Source organism: Urtica dioica, chromosome 2 (assembly GCF_054948205.1).
Source record: "Urtica dioica subsp. dioica isolate 48M chromosome 2, U.dioica_male_clone48M_v1_H2, whole genome shotgun sequence".
Classification (NCBI taxonomy): Eukaryota; Viridiplantae; Streptophyta; class Magnoliopsida; order Rosales; family Urticaceae; genus Urtica; species Urtica dioica.
In genome coordinates, this window is record NC_142757.1 from 53,685,492 (window position 1) to 53,707,702 (window position 22,211).

Sequence of the window (22,211 nt, forward strand, 5' to 3'; positions counted from 1 at the left end):
GATTATTACACAATATATATATATATATATATACAATTCTCACTATTCTGTCGGTTCTTATTTGTCACTACTATGACTCATATATAGTCATATGAATTTCTCACGGATACTTTTACTATTCAACATATTTATTTCAACACAAGTGCTTAATTCCGAAACACCACCGGCCATGAAAAAAACATATACATCATATCACTTCCTAGCCCTAAGTTTAACAATATTAATGCCAAATGTGTCCCTTTTCATATATGTGCCTAATTTATTTAAAATAAAGAAAACCATGGTGGGTCCTACTACCGGGTATATTTTGCAAAATTCTTGTGGGCCTTAGTTTTGTTTTTGAATATTTAGTGAGCGATTCTTTCAGATGCTATACAACTCACACTCATGGGATACCAAAATCTTGGCCTTTGTATCCAAAACCAAACACCCCAACTCATATCACATGCAATTCTTAGTCCCACTTTCTTTTTTTTTCTCTCTTTCTAGGCCACCCCATGCCAGCCCTTTGTGACATTGAAAACAGCAATAAAGTCGTTATATGTTATAACTCTTATAACAATACATTATACAAACAATACACTAGTTAATTAAACAAGCCCTAAAACCTTGAGCTTGATGGCTCATAATTCCATTGAAATCTAGCCGTTCGATACCACTATTTGTAAAGGCCACGTGTCATCATCTTCTGCCTCATTTATCCATTATATGACCACCTTTCGTTAAGTTACTTTTTTTTTTTATAAATATTTTATTCATATATTTATATTACGTTCAATTACATGATAAATTCAACAAACAAAAATTATGAGTCTTAAACATTAGGGCACTCTAAGTAAACTTTGACAAATACTCGTGGCCGAGGAATCCGAGGCTGAAGAACAACCGTTGAGGGTTTGGTTCGTGGTAAAGTGAGAGCAATATGGTTTCTACTTAATCTTAAATCATTAGAGTAAAAGAAAAAAAATCAAAATAATGTATATAAACGGCACATTTTTGGATTTCATACTATACCGATGTTATTAATTGTAAATTTAGAGGTATTTTTAAAAATCAAAGGTGAAACGTAATAATTAATTAAATTAATTGTTGATGTAGTGAGTTATTTCCTTAATATAATAAAACTTAGATTGTTTTTTATAAATAAAGTGGACTATTGAATTACCGACTAAATTAGCTCAACATAATATTTCACTTAAAATTTTAGTGTAGACATTTTCTCTGAATTTAATTAAGTGGGATGATTTTTAGGTCCAAGTCCAAACCGTCCATCCAATCACACGAGATTAATTACAAAAACTACACGTAAGAAATTTCCCATTTCAAGCTTGTGTGCAAGTAAATTACATATTTACCCTTTACGTTTTTGTTGCTCGTATATGCAGGAGGACAAGTCAAAAGGCGACCGTCCAAATCCTTATTCAAGATTATATCTCTTTCTCTCTTATGTTATGATTGTGATGTCAAATAATTGTGTGTTTTAAAAAAAACAATTATTATTATTCATTAGGTAGCACAGCTTACATTACATGAGTGATGGAATCATGGACCAAAGGTATAGAGGTTTTTAATAAATAAATTTTGGTGTATAATATATGTATACATACATATGTATATATATATATATATACATATGTATATATATATATATACATATATATATATATATATGAATGTTTGTTTTATGTGTATAGGATTAAGGATAAGGAAGTGGAACCAAAGAGGGAGGGAATATGTGATCTGGACTGACTTCTTTATATTATTAGCATTAAACTAATTGGATAATTCAATCATAGAAATGATGATAAGAATGTGGTTGTTATTGCATGGAAAAGCCGACCAAAGCGATATACATATAACAAACATACACACATACGCAAAATCTGTTATTTTCCTTCATCATCGCATGGTATCATTGACGGTGTGATATGACCGTTTAGGGCTGTCCACAATTATATAATAATTATTCATGTGGAATCCTTTAAATTTGAGTTTTTTTTTAAAGGTATTTTTTACGCAAATAATGTGAAATTTGTTGTAACTAACCAAGTTTGTCATTCTTATTGGGGGAATAGCTCAAGTTCATTTTATTAAGCAAATAGCCCATATTTTCGGCTCAGACCATAACGCCCTTGGTAAATGCGTGAATAGGTTAATTTAATTAACCTATTGGAGTGAGTTAGGTTAATTAATTAACTTATTGGTTGAATATTAGTTTAGGTTCTGATTTTTTTGTGAGTAAAGTCAATTTACTAAATGATTGAATTCGGAATTAGGTTAATTAATTGAATGTTTTGAATATCAATTGACTTAAGTTATGATTTTTGTAAATTTTTTGAGAATTTCAAATCCTTCACGAATCGGTTAATTAATTAACCTAACTCACTCCAGTAGGTTAATTAAATTAACCGATTCGCGAATTTACAAAGTGCCTCTCCTCAATCCCCTCCATCGCCGCCGATTTCCTCTTCGCCGCCGATTCCTCTCCCCCTGTCGATTTTCGAGTCAATCTGAGCCGTCGATTCTCCGAGCATCGCCGCCGTCGGAGCTTGACGGAATCGACGCCGTCTATGGCGGATCTCGCCGGCGACGTTAGGGATCAGCAACGAGGATGGGCGACGATTGGCGACGACGCGGCGACGTGAAATGGATCAGCGGCGATCGGTGGCGTGAAATGGACGAAGATGAGAACGAGTTTAAGTTTAGGTTTTGGGAAAATTGAGTTTTGCTCTTATATATGAGGGTAATTTAGGTAGTGAAATATTAATTGTGCTATTCACTTAATTTATTCAAATTTGGGCTATTATTTTTATATTGGTGGGTTGATTGGATTAGTATGCTCACTCTTCGGCAAATAATCTATGATCTCTTAGAGACTTTTTTTTTTCCCCAACATTTTGTTCTTTTCATTATAAATGTTTTCTTAAACCGGCAGATTAAACTTAATTGGGATAATCTATTTTCTTTCCCAACTCATAAAAAAGACTATCAAAATCCGACAAATAAGATATTTTCTTAAAAAAAACGGTTTAACGGATTATGGGAACAATTGGCTATCGATCGCTACTGGTTATTTAATAATTAAACTAATGTTATTGGAAAAAATCATCAAAGTACTGATTTTGTAAAATTTTAGCCTCTGTTCAACATAAAAATAATATTTTTAGAAAGAAACTAAAATGCCATTGGCATATTAGTTGCAGACTATTTGAGCTATTTAGTAAAGTGGGTGAGTTAGAGAGTAGGGGTTTATACGTATAATTCCTTCCTAGCTTTCTTCTCTAGGTCTTAAGAATTTGTTTTCAACCTTTTATCCTTTTCTTTAGCATACCGCAACATATATAATTAAAACATTATCGATAATAATCACAAATAGAAAATCCCTATGTCAACTACCAAGCCACCACTCATTATAATATATAAGCGTAATTAAACACAACCATAATAAACCATACAAACCATAATATTTTTCTAACAGATTAAAAGATAATGACAATAGAGCACATATGTCTATCATAATAAACGAGAACAGAAGAGAGGCGGGTTGTCGTTGACTCATGAAATTTCCATTCCATCACATTCTTGTTTAAATATAATAATAATAAAAAGTAGAATAACAATTAGCAAGCTAAACCTTTTTTTTTTAGAAAGGCCAAATAGGCAATCATCATCATAACAACATTGAACTTTTCTAAGCGTGTAAAATAAGTAAAGGTCAGTCTCGCATTACAATTTTCAAGCACTCACACACCACCACTTTTTCTTTTTTACTTTCTTCCTTGGGGGTGAATTTGGTTATAATATTACATAACCAAAAAAAAAAAAAAACTTACTAATCTCAATTAATGATAATCTCTCTATACAACTTTGCTTACAGCAATGAGCCTTTACCCATCACATCTTTCACCAATGTGACATGTAAAAAATTGCTTCTTCTTCACCACATTATCTCCTAAAGGCTATATAACAAGTATTATAATATAAACCAAAGAGCATTTACTACTTATCTTCTTCCAATTCTTGACATTGTTCGAGCCTCATGTGCGGGCACGGCCTTTCTGGCTCGCCCTTGCACCATAACACTCGTAGATCGCCTCGCTTCTTACCCAACGCGATAAACGTTCCTGCAATCACGTTTTTTTTTTTTTTTTTACAATATTAATTATTTTTTATTAATTCAATTTACTTAAAAAAAAGTCCATTTCATTCAAGGTAAAACTAAGTTACCGAGTGTGAAAGGGACAATGTAGAGCAGAGCTGGCTGGCCGTGACCGTCCATTAGGTTCAGTGCCACGTACGTGACAAGGAGACCTGCCATGGATTTTTATAAGATAAGCATATATAGGTTTTTTTCTAGAGAAAGCTCGGAAAAATTAAAATGTACAAAGTAGGGTCTTCTATCTGATAACAACAAATTCAACTAATAAATTTGCAAAATTGCCCAAAATTATGCAAATTTAGTGAAATAACCAACTAATTTTTTTGAAAACGTCAATAAATATGTATACCGAGGTAGATACCTTGTCAAAAAAAATTATAGAGAGTGTCAAACTATAGCTACTTTGCTATAAAGCTGAAAACCTTGGTTATTTAGCTACTCGGTTAATTCAAATGGCTATTTTGTATTTTTTTTTCTTCGTATACAGATATATCCATGTAATCATTTTAAATGATGAAATTATTTTCTGATCTCTTACCGAATCCATAAGCAAACATTGCCCAGAAGAAGTAACCGGTTCGGAGAGTCTTGTTTGCAAGCCAATCATACCTTCAAAATGATGGAATGGAGATAATAAATAAATATATTCTTAAATGGCCTGTAAACCAAGAAAATTTTTACGGTTAAGATTAGACTTGGAAAGAATTTTGAACTTTGAAAAAATTAAGAATGTTGAGCTAGAATAGCAAGTTATTATGGCTATTAAGAAACTTGATCATTTTTGGAAAATAGGATAAACGGAATACCAAAAAGGAATCTCTTCCTCTCCCCACAAAAATATTTACCAATCTCTGTGTTTATCTTCTACCATAATCTTCATACTAATATAACTTTAAACTGCTATACATTCAACCCTTAATCGTCCACTATTTATGGTAAATACTCTACTCTTTAGATCCTAGCAAAGGCAAAGGGAGTTTGAAGGAGTCTTAATTGCATCAAAGTTCACATTCAATCCCAAGCATTTACGCATCAACTTATTTTTCTACTTTCGCATCACATATGAATCCGTGTATTAAAATGAGAAAATAAAAGGGATACCAAATTATCTACCGAAACCATCTCCAGTATTATAGTTTGCAAGTATAATTTATCGAAACGAATTCTGCTGCCTAGAATAGTAAAGGAGAGGACCAACAAATTTTCTTAGGGGAAAATTGAGAATTCATTATATTTTCTTGTGTTGATTGGACTAGGGGAATTTCGAGGGAAAGAAGATTTGAGGGATAGTGTATAACTAAAATCATTTTTCGTGGAAAGATGTGAGAGGAATGAAAATCCAACCAAATTCGCCCACGTGGGGAATTTTGATTTTCTCATGTACCAGGCACGTGTGATTCTTATTTCCGAAAAAAATTTCCCCGAATTCTAAATACAATAGAGAATTTCAATTCTTCCTCGTATTCTCCTTCAAATTTTCATTTTCCATTGTAAAATATGGATCGGTTTAGGTAGCAAACGAGTTGGTAAAAGAGAAGCATATACCTAAGTGAAAAGGCGACAACAAGTCCGGGTAGTAAAATGTCACCAAAGCCGATGATACTATAACCACCCCATGGATCGAACATTCTCGGGATTTTCAGTAGCATTGGAATCCCGTCCTGTCCGCTTTTGTCACCGCGAGCCACCTTAAATTACATGTAGAAAATGATGAGCATCGCAAAGCAAAACAAGTGAATTTACGGGGAATATTGTTATCATTACTTACCACAATCATCACGCTTTCGTGGAACACCTTCTTGGAAGCAAATACCCAAAAAATGTCGTACAAGAAAGCACAACTGAGCAACACTGTACCAACCTGATTCACGATTCCGTTTGTCAGAGTTGAGTTTCGCATTGTTCATGAATTTTACTACTAGGAATGTAAAGTGAGGTAATTGTTTTTAACTCTAGTCTTGCTTGTATTTGAGTTTGTCTCTGCTGTAACGAGCTCAACAGAATGAAGCAGTGTATATGAACATTCTGATTATCAATAACAAAATCATAATGAAAATATTCTTTCATCCTCTTCAACTTGCTAATTATCAGTAGATCGTACTTGGACCTAGAATTCTAAAATCTACAAAGGTATTGCCGACAGAACTACTCTCAAGAGTTCCAACAATACACAATTCAAACACTGCTCAATTTTAGAATTGCGTAGAGCTTGATCCCGGTGGATCAATATTTTTTGCGCTAGACACTGGAGTTATTGTCAACTAAATGCATTTTGAATATTTATCAACTCTGAGATCACATTTATGACTAAAATGAAACTTACGAAAGAATGTCTTTATACCGTATATTTAGTGTATTCCTTAATTAACCCCTATGTTTATGACTTGTTTCGCCTTTAATCCTTATTAGCTAGTTTTGTTGATTTTTGGTTCTAGAAGTCGAAAATACCCCTATATATTTTGTTAACACACTATAAGAAGTAATATTATTAACTTATTTTATTTTAAAATATTTTAAATATAGTAAATAAAGGTATTTTAGACTTTTTTAGAACCGGGCAGCCGACAAAAGTAGCCAATAAACTATATAAACAAAGGGTTAATTAAGGAATAAACTGTAAACACAATGGATGATTGTGATAGTGTAAAACACATGGTAAGAACGGTTGTTTCCTAACATGGTCATTAACAAGTAAAGAGCTAATAACTTGGAATCTTTACCTTGAGATTAGGTATGCGAACAATTTGAAGAACTGTAGTTATCAGTGCAATGCCCTGAAAAAAAAAAAAAAAAAAAAAAAAAAAAAAATCATTAGTGCTTCAAGTGTGAGTCTGGCCTTTGTTAGTCCATGGAGATAATGTCTTACAAGGATATCTTGACCTATCCAAGCAAAAGAAGCCTCGCGATACACTGCCCAAAGGACCGAAAATACTATGCAGAACGGAGAAACGGCCAGTGTGAGGTGTGAGAGAGCTCCCAAGACAGGCACTTTGACGTACGATTCTGCCGAGCGCCTGAACCATCTGAAGAAGAGCATAGACTGAGACTTAGAGCTCGATATGTACGTGTAAAATCTCTAAAAATCATATGGTAAGGCGATAAAGTGATAACCCAATCTTAGTCAAGAGATTCTTCTAATACCTTGATAACAATGCGACCAAGCAAGTTTGCAAACCCTGCATTGAATCAAGAAAAGTGTAATTGCAAGTCACATGAAAGATGGGGCAAGGTAAGATGAGAAACAGAGACGGGGAAGCTTTTTTTACCTCAATGCCACCGATGCAGAAAAGGATGACCAAAAGCTCGACCAACCACAGAGACATTAACTTGTAGAGGATAATTAAAAAGGCCGAAGCTACAAAAACAAAGAGAACCGCCGATGAAGTGCTGATATCAACAACACCACTACCGCCCGTTGGTCTGTCCATCGGAAGATCTTCAATCGCGTCCTAAGATTAAGAGTTCAACAAGTTCACACATCAGCGATAGTTCACTGCTAGTAATTTCTTAGGGGAAGGGTACTTTTAGCATAAAGAACTAAGTTTAACAACATTAATGTCGATGAAAGGACGTGAAAATAGTGCGACAGTGAGTGAAAGGAAGTGGTTCCTAGGGAGTATTTTTATAAATCATACCAAGGATCGAAAAATTGGCACATGCCGACGATTCTTAATTGGAAAATCATTTTTTTGTTGAAATTGGTAGCCGAAAGGCAATATGTTCGTTCGTTTGCAAAGACCGCTGATTTTCCAAAACCTGAATTCCGGTTAAAATCGCGATACACAGAAAACTGGCAAATTTTCGGAAATTCCAGAGAAAAACGAGAACGGGCGGTATAAATTTCCGTCGGCATTCACATCGACCCCCTGCCATTTCTGATAAAATGGAAGCATCAACCAATCATCGGCAACTGGAATTTTAATCACTGATTTATGCTAGCAAGGTTTGTATCAAAGTCCTAGAGATGCAAAATAATAACTTGTTACGAATTGTCTATGTTCTGATTCTGACGAATTTAGTTGAGAATTCGGTTGGGAGAGAGACCTTTAGAAGCTTGTCGTGCTCAATAGCTGCTTCTCTTGCGCTCCAAGCAGACCAATAAGAGGCGCATAGAATAGTACCGACGGCCATCAACCACAAAAATACTTCCGCTATATCGACCACTGGGCGTTTCGGAGAGTACAATTGCACAAACACTGCCAAAAAGGATCAACAAATTATAATAATTATTGATCATTGATCTAGAGTGATTCACAAGAGCCATAACATTGATCTAGAGTGATTCGCAAGAGCCATAACATGTAAATAGCTTGAACATAAATGTCAACCAGATCACAAGCCAAGAAATGTCGATCAGATCACAAGCCAAGAAATGTTGATATTTTTTCAGCGGGGAAAAAAAATCTACACATATTTATTACCTGCAAAAATAGCAGGACTTCAAATTTAAGGTGTGTGGTGTTATATTGGATACCTGATGAATTTTTAATCAGAAGTCTCTCCAAACTAATGCCGGCATCTCGTGGCAACATCACGGCTGGTATGAGTATATCAAGATCGGTTTCATCCGGCTCACACACCATCTTGTACAGTTCTGCGACCAACAAAGAAAAAGGGAGGTTCAGTATCGTTTATGAAAAAAATGAAGCTATGTTTGGAACCGGGAAAGATGTAAGAGAATATAAATTAATGAAAAAATTACTTGGCAGCTTTCTAGTTTTGCTTGGATTGTGGTTTTTGAATGCTTGAATTTCATTCTCAAAATAATGTAGAAAATCATATCCATAGGAAAATCCACACATACGACTTTTCGTATCGCTCACACGAGTTTCCTTTCTCTTCTCTTTTCTATCCTAGTTTTTCCTTGGCAGGAAAACACAAAGGAATTCGCTCTTTTTTATCGTCGCTTTATTCTTGACTTTAAAATTCAACTCCATTTTCATTTCCCTAAAGGCATTATATACAAATGCATGTATAGCAGCTATATATATACATATACCTTTCTGGTTGTTTATGATAAGGATTGCTGAAGCACCGGCGGCTTCAGCAACATTGGCTTTAGTCGTGAATTTGCATTTGCCTCGATCCACCATGATCACATCTCCAGCAAGCTAAACGTGAGCGAAATGTTTACAAATAGATATATAAAATAAAAAAAAATTAAAGTTAGGGCTCAAAAAATAGAGTTTAAATAGGAAAAAAAAACCTTCTTCTTTGGCGTACTACAACAATCTCGAGGGTCCGAAAGGGTAAGTGGAGTCCGTTGAGCATTCTTCTCTTTCGACACAATGGCTTTCCCAAATCGAGCGCCGACCCCAACAAATTCCCGGGCCTCTATACCATCGACCCAAGTTTGCACTTTTATCTAAAAAAAGCACCACCATTGTTAGATAAAAAGAAGTTTCACTAGAGATCTGAATTTTCTTCTCTTTTTTTGTTTCCTTTGAATTTCATTGATAAACTGTAAAGGAAATACAAGATAAACCCGGGTATTCGAGAGACCCGGAACTCTACAAGGCCAAGCCTAAACCCAAAACTGATTATTGCTCCTAAATGATTATTTCCACTCTTAATAATACTGATTCTAACCTCTAAAGTTTAACTAATATTTGACTGTCTAAAGTCAAGTCAAACCATATGGAAAAAGCTCCACCAAATCATATCACAGCCTGAAATTAATAATATGCCAAAAGAAGAAAACTATTCAGTGATAATCTTACTTACTAAGGCCTAAAACAGAAGACTCATCCGCAATCTATGATCATGGCACGAATCAAATAATTAGTCATTGTTGTCATAATTACTTCTAATTGAAACTTAAATAAACAAAAAGTTAGTCTCAGAGAGGTAATTGCATGAAATCTACAACTACAGCTTCTTTGTGATTAAACGATTAAACATGACAATTTTAGCTGAATTTTATTTTTTCTTCCCCAATTTTAGCTTATTAGAACACATCAAAGGCAAGAAACGAAGGAAAAATTTGGAAACAAGTTTGAAGAGAATGAGGGAATTGTATGATACCAAGACGAAATCGTTTTCACAGCCTGGCTTCTTCGGAGCTTTCTCATCGTGGTGGACGATATCGCCGGCGGTGACGGAGCCAGTGTGACAGACCAGTAGAATCGCGGCTGAGAGTACCAACGAGACCGACCAAAGTCTCAGCAAATCCATTGATTCTCGGCGAGATTTGATCAGCACTGCGTTTCTCTCTCTCTCTCTCTCTCTCTCTCTCTCTCCGAATCATACAGTCATGACTCAGAGCTCGGGAGATATTGTTTATATAGTGAATGAAAACATTGTAATAAAATTTTATTATTACTAATTACTACACGACAGGAAAGTAATTATTAACTATAACGTAAAAAAACAGGCATTGGATTTTGGATCTACTTTTTTTTTTCCCTTTAATATATAATAATGATTTTTTTTTCAAAAATTATATTATCTATTACAATTTACGGATTTATTATTGCTGCAAGTGAATTTAAATAATTTTTTTTATCAAAATAATTTTTTTTATCAAAATAATTTTATGTAATTTTCAGAAGAAAAATAAATTGTTGAAAGTTAAAATGAATGGCTTAAATGAGTTCAAGATATTTTGATTTAAAGTTAACTTTCAACTTAAATATTAAAAATTCACCTAATAATTTTTTTTGTCGTTAGAAACTAGTCTATACGATAACATTGTAAAAATTAGCACATTTAACCGAACAGAAACACAAATACGTGTTTGTTTGCAAGATTGATTCATATCCATTAAAAGAAACAATATTGAACATTTCTATTGATAAACTGATGGAAGGCTGAGATTACATGAGCAATAAATAAATGTATATTCAAGAATCCAACAAACATGGAATTGAACATATTCATTAAATTCTATTATATAAGTTAAAGTTATTTTAACTGGTGTTTGGTAAGATCATGATTTTTTAAATATTGCTTTTGAAACTATTGTTCAATGTCCATTTTGTCAATAAATTGCGGTAATATAAAAATGAGTGTCTTAAGCTCAAATGATTCTTGGACTATTATTTGAGGCATTTTGGTCCTAAAAAAAAAATTAAAAACCAAATTTTCTTTATCTCTTATCTTGTGTCCCAAATTAATCCCCTTCGTCAACTCAACTGAATAGAAGGAATTGTCATGTATCTTGCTCGTGATGGCTTATTTAAAAAATAAAAATAAAAATAAAAATTAAAAAAAAAAAAAAAATCATCTCGTCTTCAACCACAAAAATTCATATAGTTATTACCAAAGAAACTCGAAGGAAAGAAAAAAAAAATCAAATTCTTGATTAGAGAATCTCACCGATTACAAATAAATTTTGTTTTGTCATTTCACCAAAGCGACTTGGGTCGCTTCTATCGAGTCAATTCTAATATTAAGCAAAGATTCGGGTTTGATTTTCTTCTTATTTTGAGCTCTATTTCATTCTTTCAATTAAGTCCTCACCTACAAAACGCGTGATAATTTTGTCCATCCAAGTGACAAGTTACACTAATTCCACAAATTCAATTTTGTTGATGTTGTTACGTGATTGTGTTAGTATATAATTTTTTGGCCAATGATGTTTTGTATAGTAAACTAATGATAATTTTCATTATACTTTATTGTGGGACATTAACAATTTTGGACCTTTGCATATTTTTTTTGGATTGTACATGGTCACGCTAATTAGGCCGCTTTATGCGCATGATATTTTTTGTTTTTTGTTTTTTTTTGCTTACAAGTTAGCACATGAATTAGTCAAATGGTCGGAATGCTTAACAAATACGAAGAACCCTTTATTTTTCTTTGCGGTACTCTATTTAATCAACTTTTGATTAATATTATAGAATAGTAATTTAATTAATATTAACAAGCCTAAATAAATTAATATACCTTTTGAATTAAAATCTTACCTAAAATAAAAATACCCCTCTCTATAATTTAAAAATACCTAATTTAACTTTATTCTCCTTATTTTTCTATTCCTATTATATTTTTTCAATTTATAACTCATTTATATGGTTAGAAATGTTTATAACGGTTAATATCAGTTTATAGAAACATAATGAAGAAATTCTAGAAACTTATGTGAACAAACCTGATTCCACGAACCAAAATAATAATTTTGAGATGTTAATATTTTCATAATAGTTAAAATATAGAATAGCCAAACAAAAATGAATAACAAGATGGGAAAATAACGTTCAAACAATAAAAATGATAGAATTGGTATACAATATTTGAATTGAATTAATTTCCACACCATCAAAATTAGTTTTTTTGTTTAAAATTTTAAAATGATGGTTACGTATTTCCAATTTCAAGTGGTTTAGTCCATCTAATTTTTTTTTTTTTTTTCAAGAGTAAAAAAGCTCTCCCATTGATTAAAATTTATTTAAATATCACAATTAATAAATAATGTGGTAGTTTTTTTAAAAAAAAAAAGTGTTAACATATCATACCCTTGTTCTTTTCCCACTTCGTGCCTAGTAATAAATAATGTCGTTGAATAGTTTTTGAAATAAGGGGGTTGCTTTGGTATTCCATAAAAGATACGGGCCATACGGTAAAAACAAAATCTTATGGATTTTTTTTTTTTTTTTTATTCTTTCTAAAATTATGGAGTCTGGACAAGTGAACGTTAAAAGATGGCAAGTTGTGTTTCATTGTTTAAAAACCAGCCATGTGTTGTGTGAGACAGTGTCTTAAAAAACAGTCCCACTTAAGACTTAACATTTATACAAAATTCAACGACCATTTTTGGTACTCCATTTCCGTCAGTTAAGCAATTTCAGTCCTATTCTCGACCACACAAAATAAAATAAATTTTCTTCCCCAAAACGAGTTGAATTTTACACATATTGACAAATTGATCCCTATTCTTTTTACAAAAACAGTTCCTTTTGGACTTAAAAAATTTGACGTGTGTGATTGATTTGTGCAACTTTCGTCATTTTTTTTTTTTTTTTTTTTATAGATAAAGTGGTCAGTTCATGTGTTAATAAGTTATAAAATTCTAGGCCCCCGTTTGGTTAAGTTTTCATTCATGTTTTTTGTTTTCTGATTCTAAATTATAGAAAACAGTTTTAGAAAAATTGTTTGGTTATAAATTTATAAAACAGATTTAGAATCATGTTTCTGTTTTCTTTGAAATTTGTTTAGAAAACAGAAAACAATGAAAAATTGTTTTCTATTTTATCTCTATACAATTGAATGAAAAACATAACCAAACAACATTTAAAATATTCCGAAACGTAATTCTAAATCTGCTTTTTAAATTTAAAAATTAGAATCAGAAAACAGAATTTAAAAACAGAAAACGAGTTTAGAAAACTAAACCAAACGGTCCCCTATCTTTTTCGACGAGCGTTTTTACATTTCATCGACTTCACTAACTTTTTTTGCCAATCACGATGTGGTCCACATATTTTATTATTAAATCACATAAATGATCACTTTTCATTCTAAAAATTAAGGTTACATTAGTGGCGTAATTGAGATTTTGTTTAAAAAGTACACAAACGAATTTTAGATGTGGCGAGTGATAAGATTTATTTAATTGATATATTGGACCCATATATATCTGCAACATTATCATCAGAATTTAACACCTTTGATTGTGTCTCACATTTATGACCGGTGACATAACGTAGGTGGGTCATCTAATATATATAAGAAATATATTTCATGTTAGTAAATAGATGAATTGATGAAAAGAAAACAAAAGAATTATATCCCCTTGAAAAAATGTGAATGCCCATAGGAGAAAATGCTGATTGCTTTGAAGATCTCTAGGCAAAATAATAAAATAAATAAATAAAGGAAAAGGAAAAAGGGTCAAAGTCAAAGTTTTTGATATATGAACCAATTTCAGTTGGACTATTGTTCTTTTTTTTTTATCTCTATTTTTTTTATAGAGAAAAGCACAAAATGCTGGTTTTGAGAAACTCCAATTTTCCCATGCTTTTCGTGCTTTCGTTCATCACTTTTCCTTGATTCAAGGTGAAAAGATGGGCAAAAAAAAAAAAAAAAAGATTCATAATTAGATATAGCTAGCTTGCCATAATTTTATATATTGGTTCGTTGTTTGTGTAGTGCACGTTATAGATTCTAATATATGTTGAGAAAACTAGTATGTTCTTGTCAACAAACAAATCAAAACATACACAATATTGCAAGATTACAAAAATTTGTAAAAGGCACATTTATCCTGTTCACTGACGACCTACTCCAAATTTAGAGTTCTTTCTACTATTACTGAGATAAAACTCAACTGTCCAAAAAATTCCCTAAAAAAAAAAAAAAAAAAAAAAACTCAACTGTCCAAAATACAATGAAACCTCAAAAATATGATTGAACACTCGTTTCTCTTTTCAAGTCTCTCTCTCTCTCTCTCAGTTTATTTTAAGAGGATGTATTTGACTCCATATCTTACATAGATTAAATTTTTTTTTTAAATAAACACTTGGAGTTATTACAATCTAATTGTACAACATTATATGTGTACGAGCAGGCCATTTACTGTATATATATATATATATATATATGTATATGTATATGTGGATGAAGCCAAGAATGTAAATTAGGGGGTTAAATCTGTAAAAAGAATTTAGAAAAGGCTAACTTTTAATTTTTTTAAGGTAAAAAAATTTAAAACTAACAAAAAGTGCAAAAAAAATATATTTGAGGGATAGCCCCCTGTTGGCCTGACGTGGCTTTGTGTATGTATATATGTCAAAAGTTATATTGTTTTTTATTTTCACTTATCCAGGATAAGATTTTTATAGTGGCCGGCAAGTAAATATTTGTTTCCTGGATGAAGTGGAATCAGATTATATAAGCATAACACAAAATTATATGTGTATATATACAAGAAAATTTCAGCTTCAAGTTAAACAGATCATATGCAAGTAGTGATGAGAGTATATTTATTATTTAAGCACCAGAATCTCTTTACTTTTTTCCAGCAAAAAAAAAAAAAAAAGCATGGTATATCCACAACAATAAATTACAAATTCCCCCAAAACAAACTTTTTTGTATTCTCTAACACTTTATAAGGAAAAGAAAAAGGTGACAATTTCATGTTGTTTATTTCTAATACTATCAGAAAGAGCGTTGCTAATCATCACGGGCCACGACCAGGGAACGATCCACACATATTTTGACACGTGGCACTGTGCTGCCACGTGTCAAAATATGTATGGATCGTTCCCTGTCGTGGCCCGTGTCACAAAGCTTTTCCGTATCAGAAATGAACATATGGAAAAGAGCGCTAACTTAAAAAAAAAAAAAAAAGCTCTCTCTCAAAGTTGAGCCTTTGATGCCAAAATGTTGTTACTCCCGGGTGGTTCTCGAAAGCCAAAATCAAAGGGTTAATTAGGTCTAATAATACGTCAAGCGGAGAAATAAAGTTGTTTCTTTGGAGACGAGAAGCCGAATTTTTTGAACTTACCTTATTTTTTTTTTTGGCTGATTTTCACCTCTTTCATATCATGATTTGCTATTCTTCAATGAAGCACATGAGCGGTTCTCAATAAAAGGCGCCGATAGTAAATACATTGAAGATTTTGTTTGATCAGATGTGCGAAACGTGACATCTGGCCCAACGTAAGATTCTAAAACATATTCGTCTTCCTCGGAGGATGTTAAGAGCTTTTCAGTTGAATTAGGCATTTTTCGTGATTCCTTGTCACACGAGTTATTAATCTTCGACTTTAGAGTCAGAGACGCGTACGTTTTTCTCTTCTCGAGTTTCTTCGTCTCATGATTTGCAACATTAGCGTGGTTTTTTAAATTTCCCTCCCCTAGATTTCGCAGTTGTTCCTTCATCGAACAGAGCATATTTTCCTTCATCGCAATAAGATCTTGCATTAATGACTCGGCAAAGGAATCCAAACCATCTAAAGTGCTTTGTGCATCATGGTAAATTCCGTTGTTGCGTACGACTTCTGGATTAGAGTTCCTTTTTCTAATAGTCTTTGATTTGGAATTGAAATTCCTATCATCTTCTTGGGAAATCAAATTTGATTTATGCCTCTTGGAACATACCTCGCTACTCGATGTTGATTCAGATGCGATGCTCGAAAAATCGAAGTCTCTATCTCTTTTAATAGATTTCCTTTGGTGTTTGGTCTTCCTCTCGGTGTTCATTTTCTCGGAACAAATAAAAGTCAACCCGAGATCATACCTACGAGTCAAATAAGACACTATAATTATTGATGTTATTAAATGTTGTGTATAATTATGAACACGGCTCGGTAAAGGAATTATAAACACAGCTCGATAAAGGAATTATAAATGGGTTTATACATCACTAATATTTATTTTAAACATGGATCGATAAAGGAATTATAAATGGGTTCATTACACGTCACTAATACGTCTTCTAAATCGACCCGACATATTATAAAATGAAATTTTACAATTCGTCATAATTGAAAGCTTATTGCCTGCGAATAAAGTAATCGGTCCGGATTAACGATATTTAAACAAGAAAACTCGAAGTAAATAATTAAATAGACAATTAAAAAAAGAGAAGGCATACTTTTCCTATAATTTAACTACAAAGTTATCTTAGCGTAGTTAATCTCTTCGATAGCGAGGAACTACAAGATGTTCTTTATAAACTTTTTATCTATAATATTTATTTTAATATATACTTTTATATAAAATATAAACATGGAGAAAATCGAGAAAGATACGTACCCATTATTATATTAAAAGAAAAATATAACATCACAATGTACCAAGCAAAACTTCAAATCCGCAAAACGAAAGATTGAGCAAATAACACCAAATAGAAGAATAATAATTATAAAATAAATTAATAATAAATAAAAAAAAACACTTCATTGTTCCATTTATTTATCTAAAAAATTGTATTGTTCAACGTGACCAATATATCCTAATCTTCAGAAAAGAAAACACTCATAATCGACAAATTCAAAAACACCAGTCACAGACCGTCCAAATAACATTGAGCAAACGCATATTAATTCAAGAATAATAACAACACATTTCTTGTTTAATGGATAGACATATAATTTTTTTTTTCCGTACCTCTAGTATCACTTCGATTGAGCTTTGATAGAGACCCAAAAATAAAATCCCGCTCAGTCGAAAAATATTAAACCATCAAAGATCAAACTCACAAATGTCTTGTTACAGAAAAGAGTGAAAGAAAAAAAAAATGTGCCTCTAGTATTTATGTTTTTCACTTGGTCTCTCCAAAAGGGGAAAAAAATAATAAATTAGAAAAATATATTATTTTCTGAGGTGTGATGTGTCTCGAGTAATTATTCGCATATCTTTTGTGTGCATGATTAAATGTTATTTCCTTGTATGGATTTGTATGCCGGTTTATTTGTGTGAGAGTGGTTGGTTAAATAGTACAGAGAAAAATAAATTGTGATGTGATTTGATTTTGTTTCACTATTAAATTATTTTAGTGATTCTCTTTTGCATTAAGCTTACTCTGAAATTCGGTATATAACTATCGATTGAACTAAAAGAACAAAAAAAAGAAGAAGATGATGATAATCAGAACAACAATAACACAGTCATAATATAAAAGAAAAAGAAAAAGAAAAAGAAAAAGAGGTCGCTTACTCGATATTAACAAAAAAACTGTATTCAATTTCAACGTATGTGATTAACCAAAATGCTTTGCTTTTTTCTTCTTCTCAATAATGACAAAATTTTATTTCTTTTTTATTTTCGGTGTGTTTCTCGTACATACACTGCACTAGCTTTTCTTTATAAAATGGAAATTCGTCTGTCAATAATTAAATTATCTATTGCCTTTCATAAACGTTTTGTTGAGATTTTAACACGCGTTAAGGATGAGAATGGGATTAACTGCATAACAAACTTGCCTAATTTCCTAAATTTTCACAAACCATACGTTTATTTTTGCCTACATACCATATTATAAACTATTCTCCAAACTTGAGTGCACTACAACATAATTTAATATCTACAAATCATAAACAAATGTAGAAAGCAATATTTTCACCACTCTATGATCTTTCCTTAAAATTAATTCACATGTCTCCTTTGAAAATAAAGGCACATGTCACCTCTTCCCACGAGCTAGTGTTAGGCATCTCAGGTTCTGGAATTCTGATCACAGGCCCCTCTTGCTGTGTACGGAGGGGGTGGGGAATACGCGACGGGACCGGAAACCAAAGAGGTTCTTCTTTGAGGAGGCCTGGTGCGGGGAGCCGGGGTGCGATGAGGTGATCAGGAGGGCTTGGGACAAGGGCAGTGGGCGGGACCAACGTCAGACGATGATGGACTCAATCAGAAAGTGTAGATAAGGCTTGGCTCGTTGGGGGTTTGCGAAAAACAGGGGGATGAAGGACCGGATTGAGAAACAGAAGCTGGTCGTTGAACAGGCGGGCAGATCGGGCCCGAATTTTTGCATGGATACTTTTCGCCGGGAAGAGAGACAGCTGAATGCCCTGATAGATAAAGAAGAGCAGTTTTGGAGGCAGCGAAGTCGATCTTCCTGGTTGAAGTGCGGAGACAAGAACACCAGATTTTTCCAACGAAAGGCTACGACGAGGAGAAAGAGAAATAACATCAGAGGCCTGTTTGACGAGAGCGAGGTTTGGCGTTGCAGCGGGCCGGAGATCGAAGAGGTGATTTCCAGATATTTTAGTGATATCTTCACCTCCGCGAGGCCGTCTCAACAAGATATCGACGCAGTGGTCGGTGGCATCCAGCCCAGGATATCGGAGGAGTTGAACTGCGATCTGGAACGTCCGTTTGAGAGTACAGAGGTGAGGAGTGCGCTCCTCTCAATGGACCCTATCAAAGCCCCGGGAAAAGATGGTTTCCCGGCGCTTTTCTATCAGAGGTTTTGGGACATTGTAGGGGATTCTGTGTCGGAGACGTGCCTTGGGATCCTCAATGACGGGAAAGAAATGGGGAACATCAACGATACTCTTATCACGCTTATTCCTAAGATTGAGGAGCCTCGGCGGGTCAGCGAGTACAGGCCCATTAGTTTGTGTAACGTTGTCTACAAGATCGTCGCTAAGTGCCTTGTGAATCGGCTTAAAAGCACTATGCACGTAGCAATTTCAGAAAACCAGAGTGCGTTCATAGGTGGGAGGCTTATCTTCGACAACGTCATGGTGGGTTTTGAGGCGCTTCACACGATGAAGAGAGGAAGGTTTGGTAACGGGAGGTGGGCGTCCCTTAAGCTTGATATGGCAAAGGCTTATGACCGGGTCGAGTGGTCTTACCTGAAGGCGGTGATGCTGAGGCTTGGGTACTCGGCCAAGTGGGTTGAAAAAATCATGAGATGTGTCACCTCGGTCCGTTTCGCTTTTAACATTAATGGGACCAGCCGGGGCCATGTTATTCCGCAGAGAGGTCTCCGCCAAGGTGACCCGCTTTCTCCCTTCCTCTTCCTCTTCTGTTCAGAGGGACTCTCGAGTCTTTTCCGAGCGGGAGAGCAGTCGGGATCGATCAGTGGAGTCCGTTTTGGAAACCTCCGTGTCTCCCACCTCTTGTTTGCGGACGATAGTTTGATGTTCTTTAAGGCCTGCCCGGAGGAGTGCGATTTTGTGGCTCAGACTCTTCGGGTGTACTCTACGGCTTCGGGGCAGCAGGTTAATTTTCAGAAATCTAACGTGTGTTTTGGCAAAGACGTTGGGACTTTGAATGAAGAGGAACTCCTTGCTCAGACTCTTGGAGTTCGGAGAACCGACTGCCATAAGCGTTACCTAGGCCTCCCTGCGTTCACAGGGCGAAAAAAGAAGGAGCTCTTCGAGTACGTGCGGGAACGCATCTGGGAGAAGATCAAGGGTTGGAATGGTCTTTTCTTCTCACAAGCAGGTAGAGAGGTGCTCATCAAGTCCATCCTTCAGGCTATTCCATGCTATGTGGCCTCTTGCCTCAAGCTTCCGAGGACACTGATTTCAGAAATTCATTCGGCCATAGCTAAGTTCTGGTGGGGGAATTGTAATGGAGCTAATAAGACGCACTGGGTTGCGTGGGAGGTCCTCACTCGTAACAAGGCAGAGGGGGGTATGGGTTTTAGAGACATGGAAACGTTCAACCAAGCTCTGATCGCTAAGAACGTCTGGAGATTCCTCAGACGACCTGACAGCTTGGTAGGCAAGGTCTTCAGTGAGAGTTACTACCCACACGGGGACCTCTTGAGTGCTCAGTGCGGATCGAACAGCTCCTTTATGTGGCGGAGTCTGGTCTGGGGGAGGGAGATTATCCTGGCTGGCACGAGATGGAACATTGGTGATGGTGAGTCAGTCATGGTCATGGGAGATAAGTGGATTCCTAGACCCAGATCCTTCTCATGGCTTGACCCCCCTCTGATTCCCCCAAACATGAGAGTTGCGGAGCTGATGAGGTGGGACGGGGATTGGGACGAGCCACTCATTCGGGCCATGTTTTCAGAGGAAGATGCCAGGGCTATTCTGAGTATCCCGTGCGGTGGTGTTGGGGTCCCCGATCGTCGTCGGTGGCACTACACGGAGGATGGTGAGTATACGGTTAAGAGCGGCTATCGGGTGGCCATGGAGCCTACCTACGACGCTAGTCCGTCCGACCTGGCCCCGATGGAAGAGTGGTGGAGGAAACTCTGGAAACTCAAAGTTCCTCCTAAGGTCAAGCTCTTTATTTGGAGAGTCTGCAAGGAACGGATCCCGACTCGCTCCGCTCTGGCCAAAAGGAAGATTATCATGGACGATCGTTGCCCTGTCTGTGCGGGTATGGCCGAGTCGGTTTACCACGTCTTCTGGGGCTGCAAGTGGAGTAGGAGAGTCTGGAAATCGGCTGGCTTCGGGAACATTCTTCCGGCATCCGGGGAGAGCGCGGCCTTGACAAACATTCTCAGAGCGGCGGACTCTCTCGAGGTTAGTAATTTTGAATTTTATATCACTATCGTCTGGGAGTTGTGGAACCACAGGAACAATGTTGTCTCGGGGAAGAGAGCTTGGAATCAGCTGGAACTTGTTCAGTGGACTGGGAGCTTCCTCGAAGAGTTCAGAGATGCGAACAAAACTACTGCTCGGGGAGAGGAGAGAAGGACGACCAAGCCTAGGTGGATCCCCCCGACGCAAGGTACGATATCGGTGACTGTGGATGCTGCGCTAGATCGGGACCAGGGATGATTTGGTGTGGGTTGCGTTGCCCGCGACCATACCGGAAGGGTGCTAGCCTCGCAAACGCTTTCCCAAGCTAGGGGATTTACCCCCCAGCTTGCGGAGGCGTTTGCGGTCCTCCAAGGCGTAGTTCTGGCAAGTAGCATCGGCGGGTTGAGATTGGAGCTTCATTCGGATTGCTCGGAGGTGGTCAAGGCGGTGGCCGGGGGTGAGATTCCCGCGACGGAGCTCGGGACGATCTTGCATCACATCAAGAGGGAGGTAAGCAATTTGATTGAGTTTAAAATTATGTATCTTCCTCGTACCTGTAATATTGCAGCTCATAATTTAGCCCGTTTTGCTGTGAATCGTAACTCTAATTCCAGATGGGTGGGACTTGTCCCTCCTTGTTCGGAAGAGGCTATTAGAGCCGATGACAGAGAATGTTACGGCCTCGTGCCGAGATAGGTTTTTGTGTTTGGTTGGTTGTTTTGGTTGCGTGGTTGTTGTTTGGTTTTTGCTATCTCTTGTAACCACGGTTTTCCTCCGCCATACGTGAGGGCATATATGAATTTCCCGTGGCTCCGCCCACGTTTTTCAAAAAAAAAAAAATCGTGAAAATCCACATCTATCATACATCTAGTTTATCAAAACAAAGATTTTCGCGATTTTTCAATTCTTGACATATGTCGGGGCTGAGTGAATGTAGATTTTTTTTTATTTGTTATCTAACATCAACAAAACACAGGCTAAAAATAAAATTTCATCGACATGTCGATAATTAAAAAAAAAATTAAAAAAAGGCAAATTTTTTAAGAAGTGACATAAATTCTTGTCGAAATTTTCACAAGTCGCGTATATTTCCATAAAATAAAACCAATAATTTAGGAAGGGAGCACAGATGATTAGAAAGCAACGCGTTCTAGATTCATGCCTCAAATTC

The 22,211-nt window shown here is 35.4% G+C and overlaps 1 protein-coding gene across 1 annotated transcript; it reads right to left on the reverse strand.

Annotated features, from left to right (window-relative positions):
• Positions 1 to 3,620: 3,620 nt before the first annotated feature.
• On the reverse strand, positions 3,621 to 10,421 carry SPPL2 (SIGNAL PEPTIDE PEPTIDASE-LIKE 2). Its single transcript, XM_089607942.1, has 14 exons — positions 10,184 to 10,421; positions 9,366 to 9,524; positions 9,159 to 9,270; positions 8,634 to 8,753; positions 8,204 to 8,355; positions 7,426 to 7,608; positions 7,301 to 7,335; positions 7,026 to 7,182; positions 6,880 to 6,933; positions 5,928 to 6,020; positions 5,705 to 5,847; positions 4,698 to 4,768; positions 4,228 to 4,311; positions 3,621 to 4,124 (listed from the first exon to the last, which is right to left on the reverse strand). Exons 1-14 carry the CDS (start codon positions 10,331 to 10,333, stop codon positions 4,000 to 4,002), a joined length of 1,638 nt encoding a protein of 545 aa, XP_089464068.1. The 5' UTR covers positions 10,334 to 10,421; the 3' UTR covers positions 3,621 to 3,999.
• Positions 10,422 to 22,211: the final 11,790 nt, after the last annotated feature.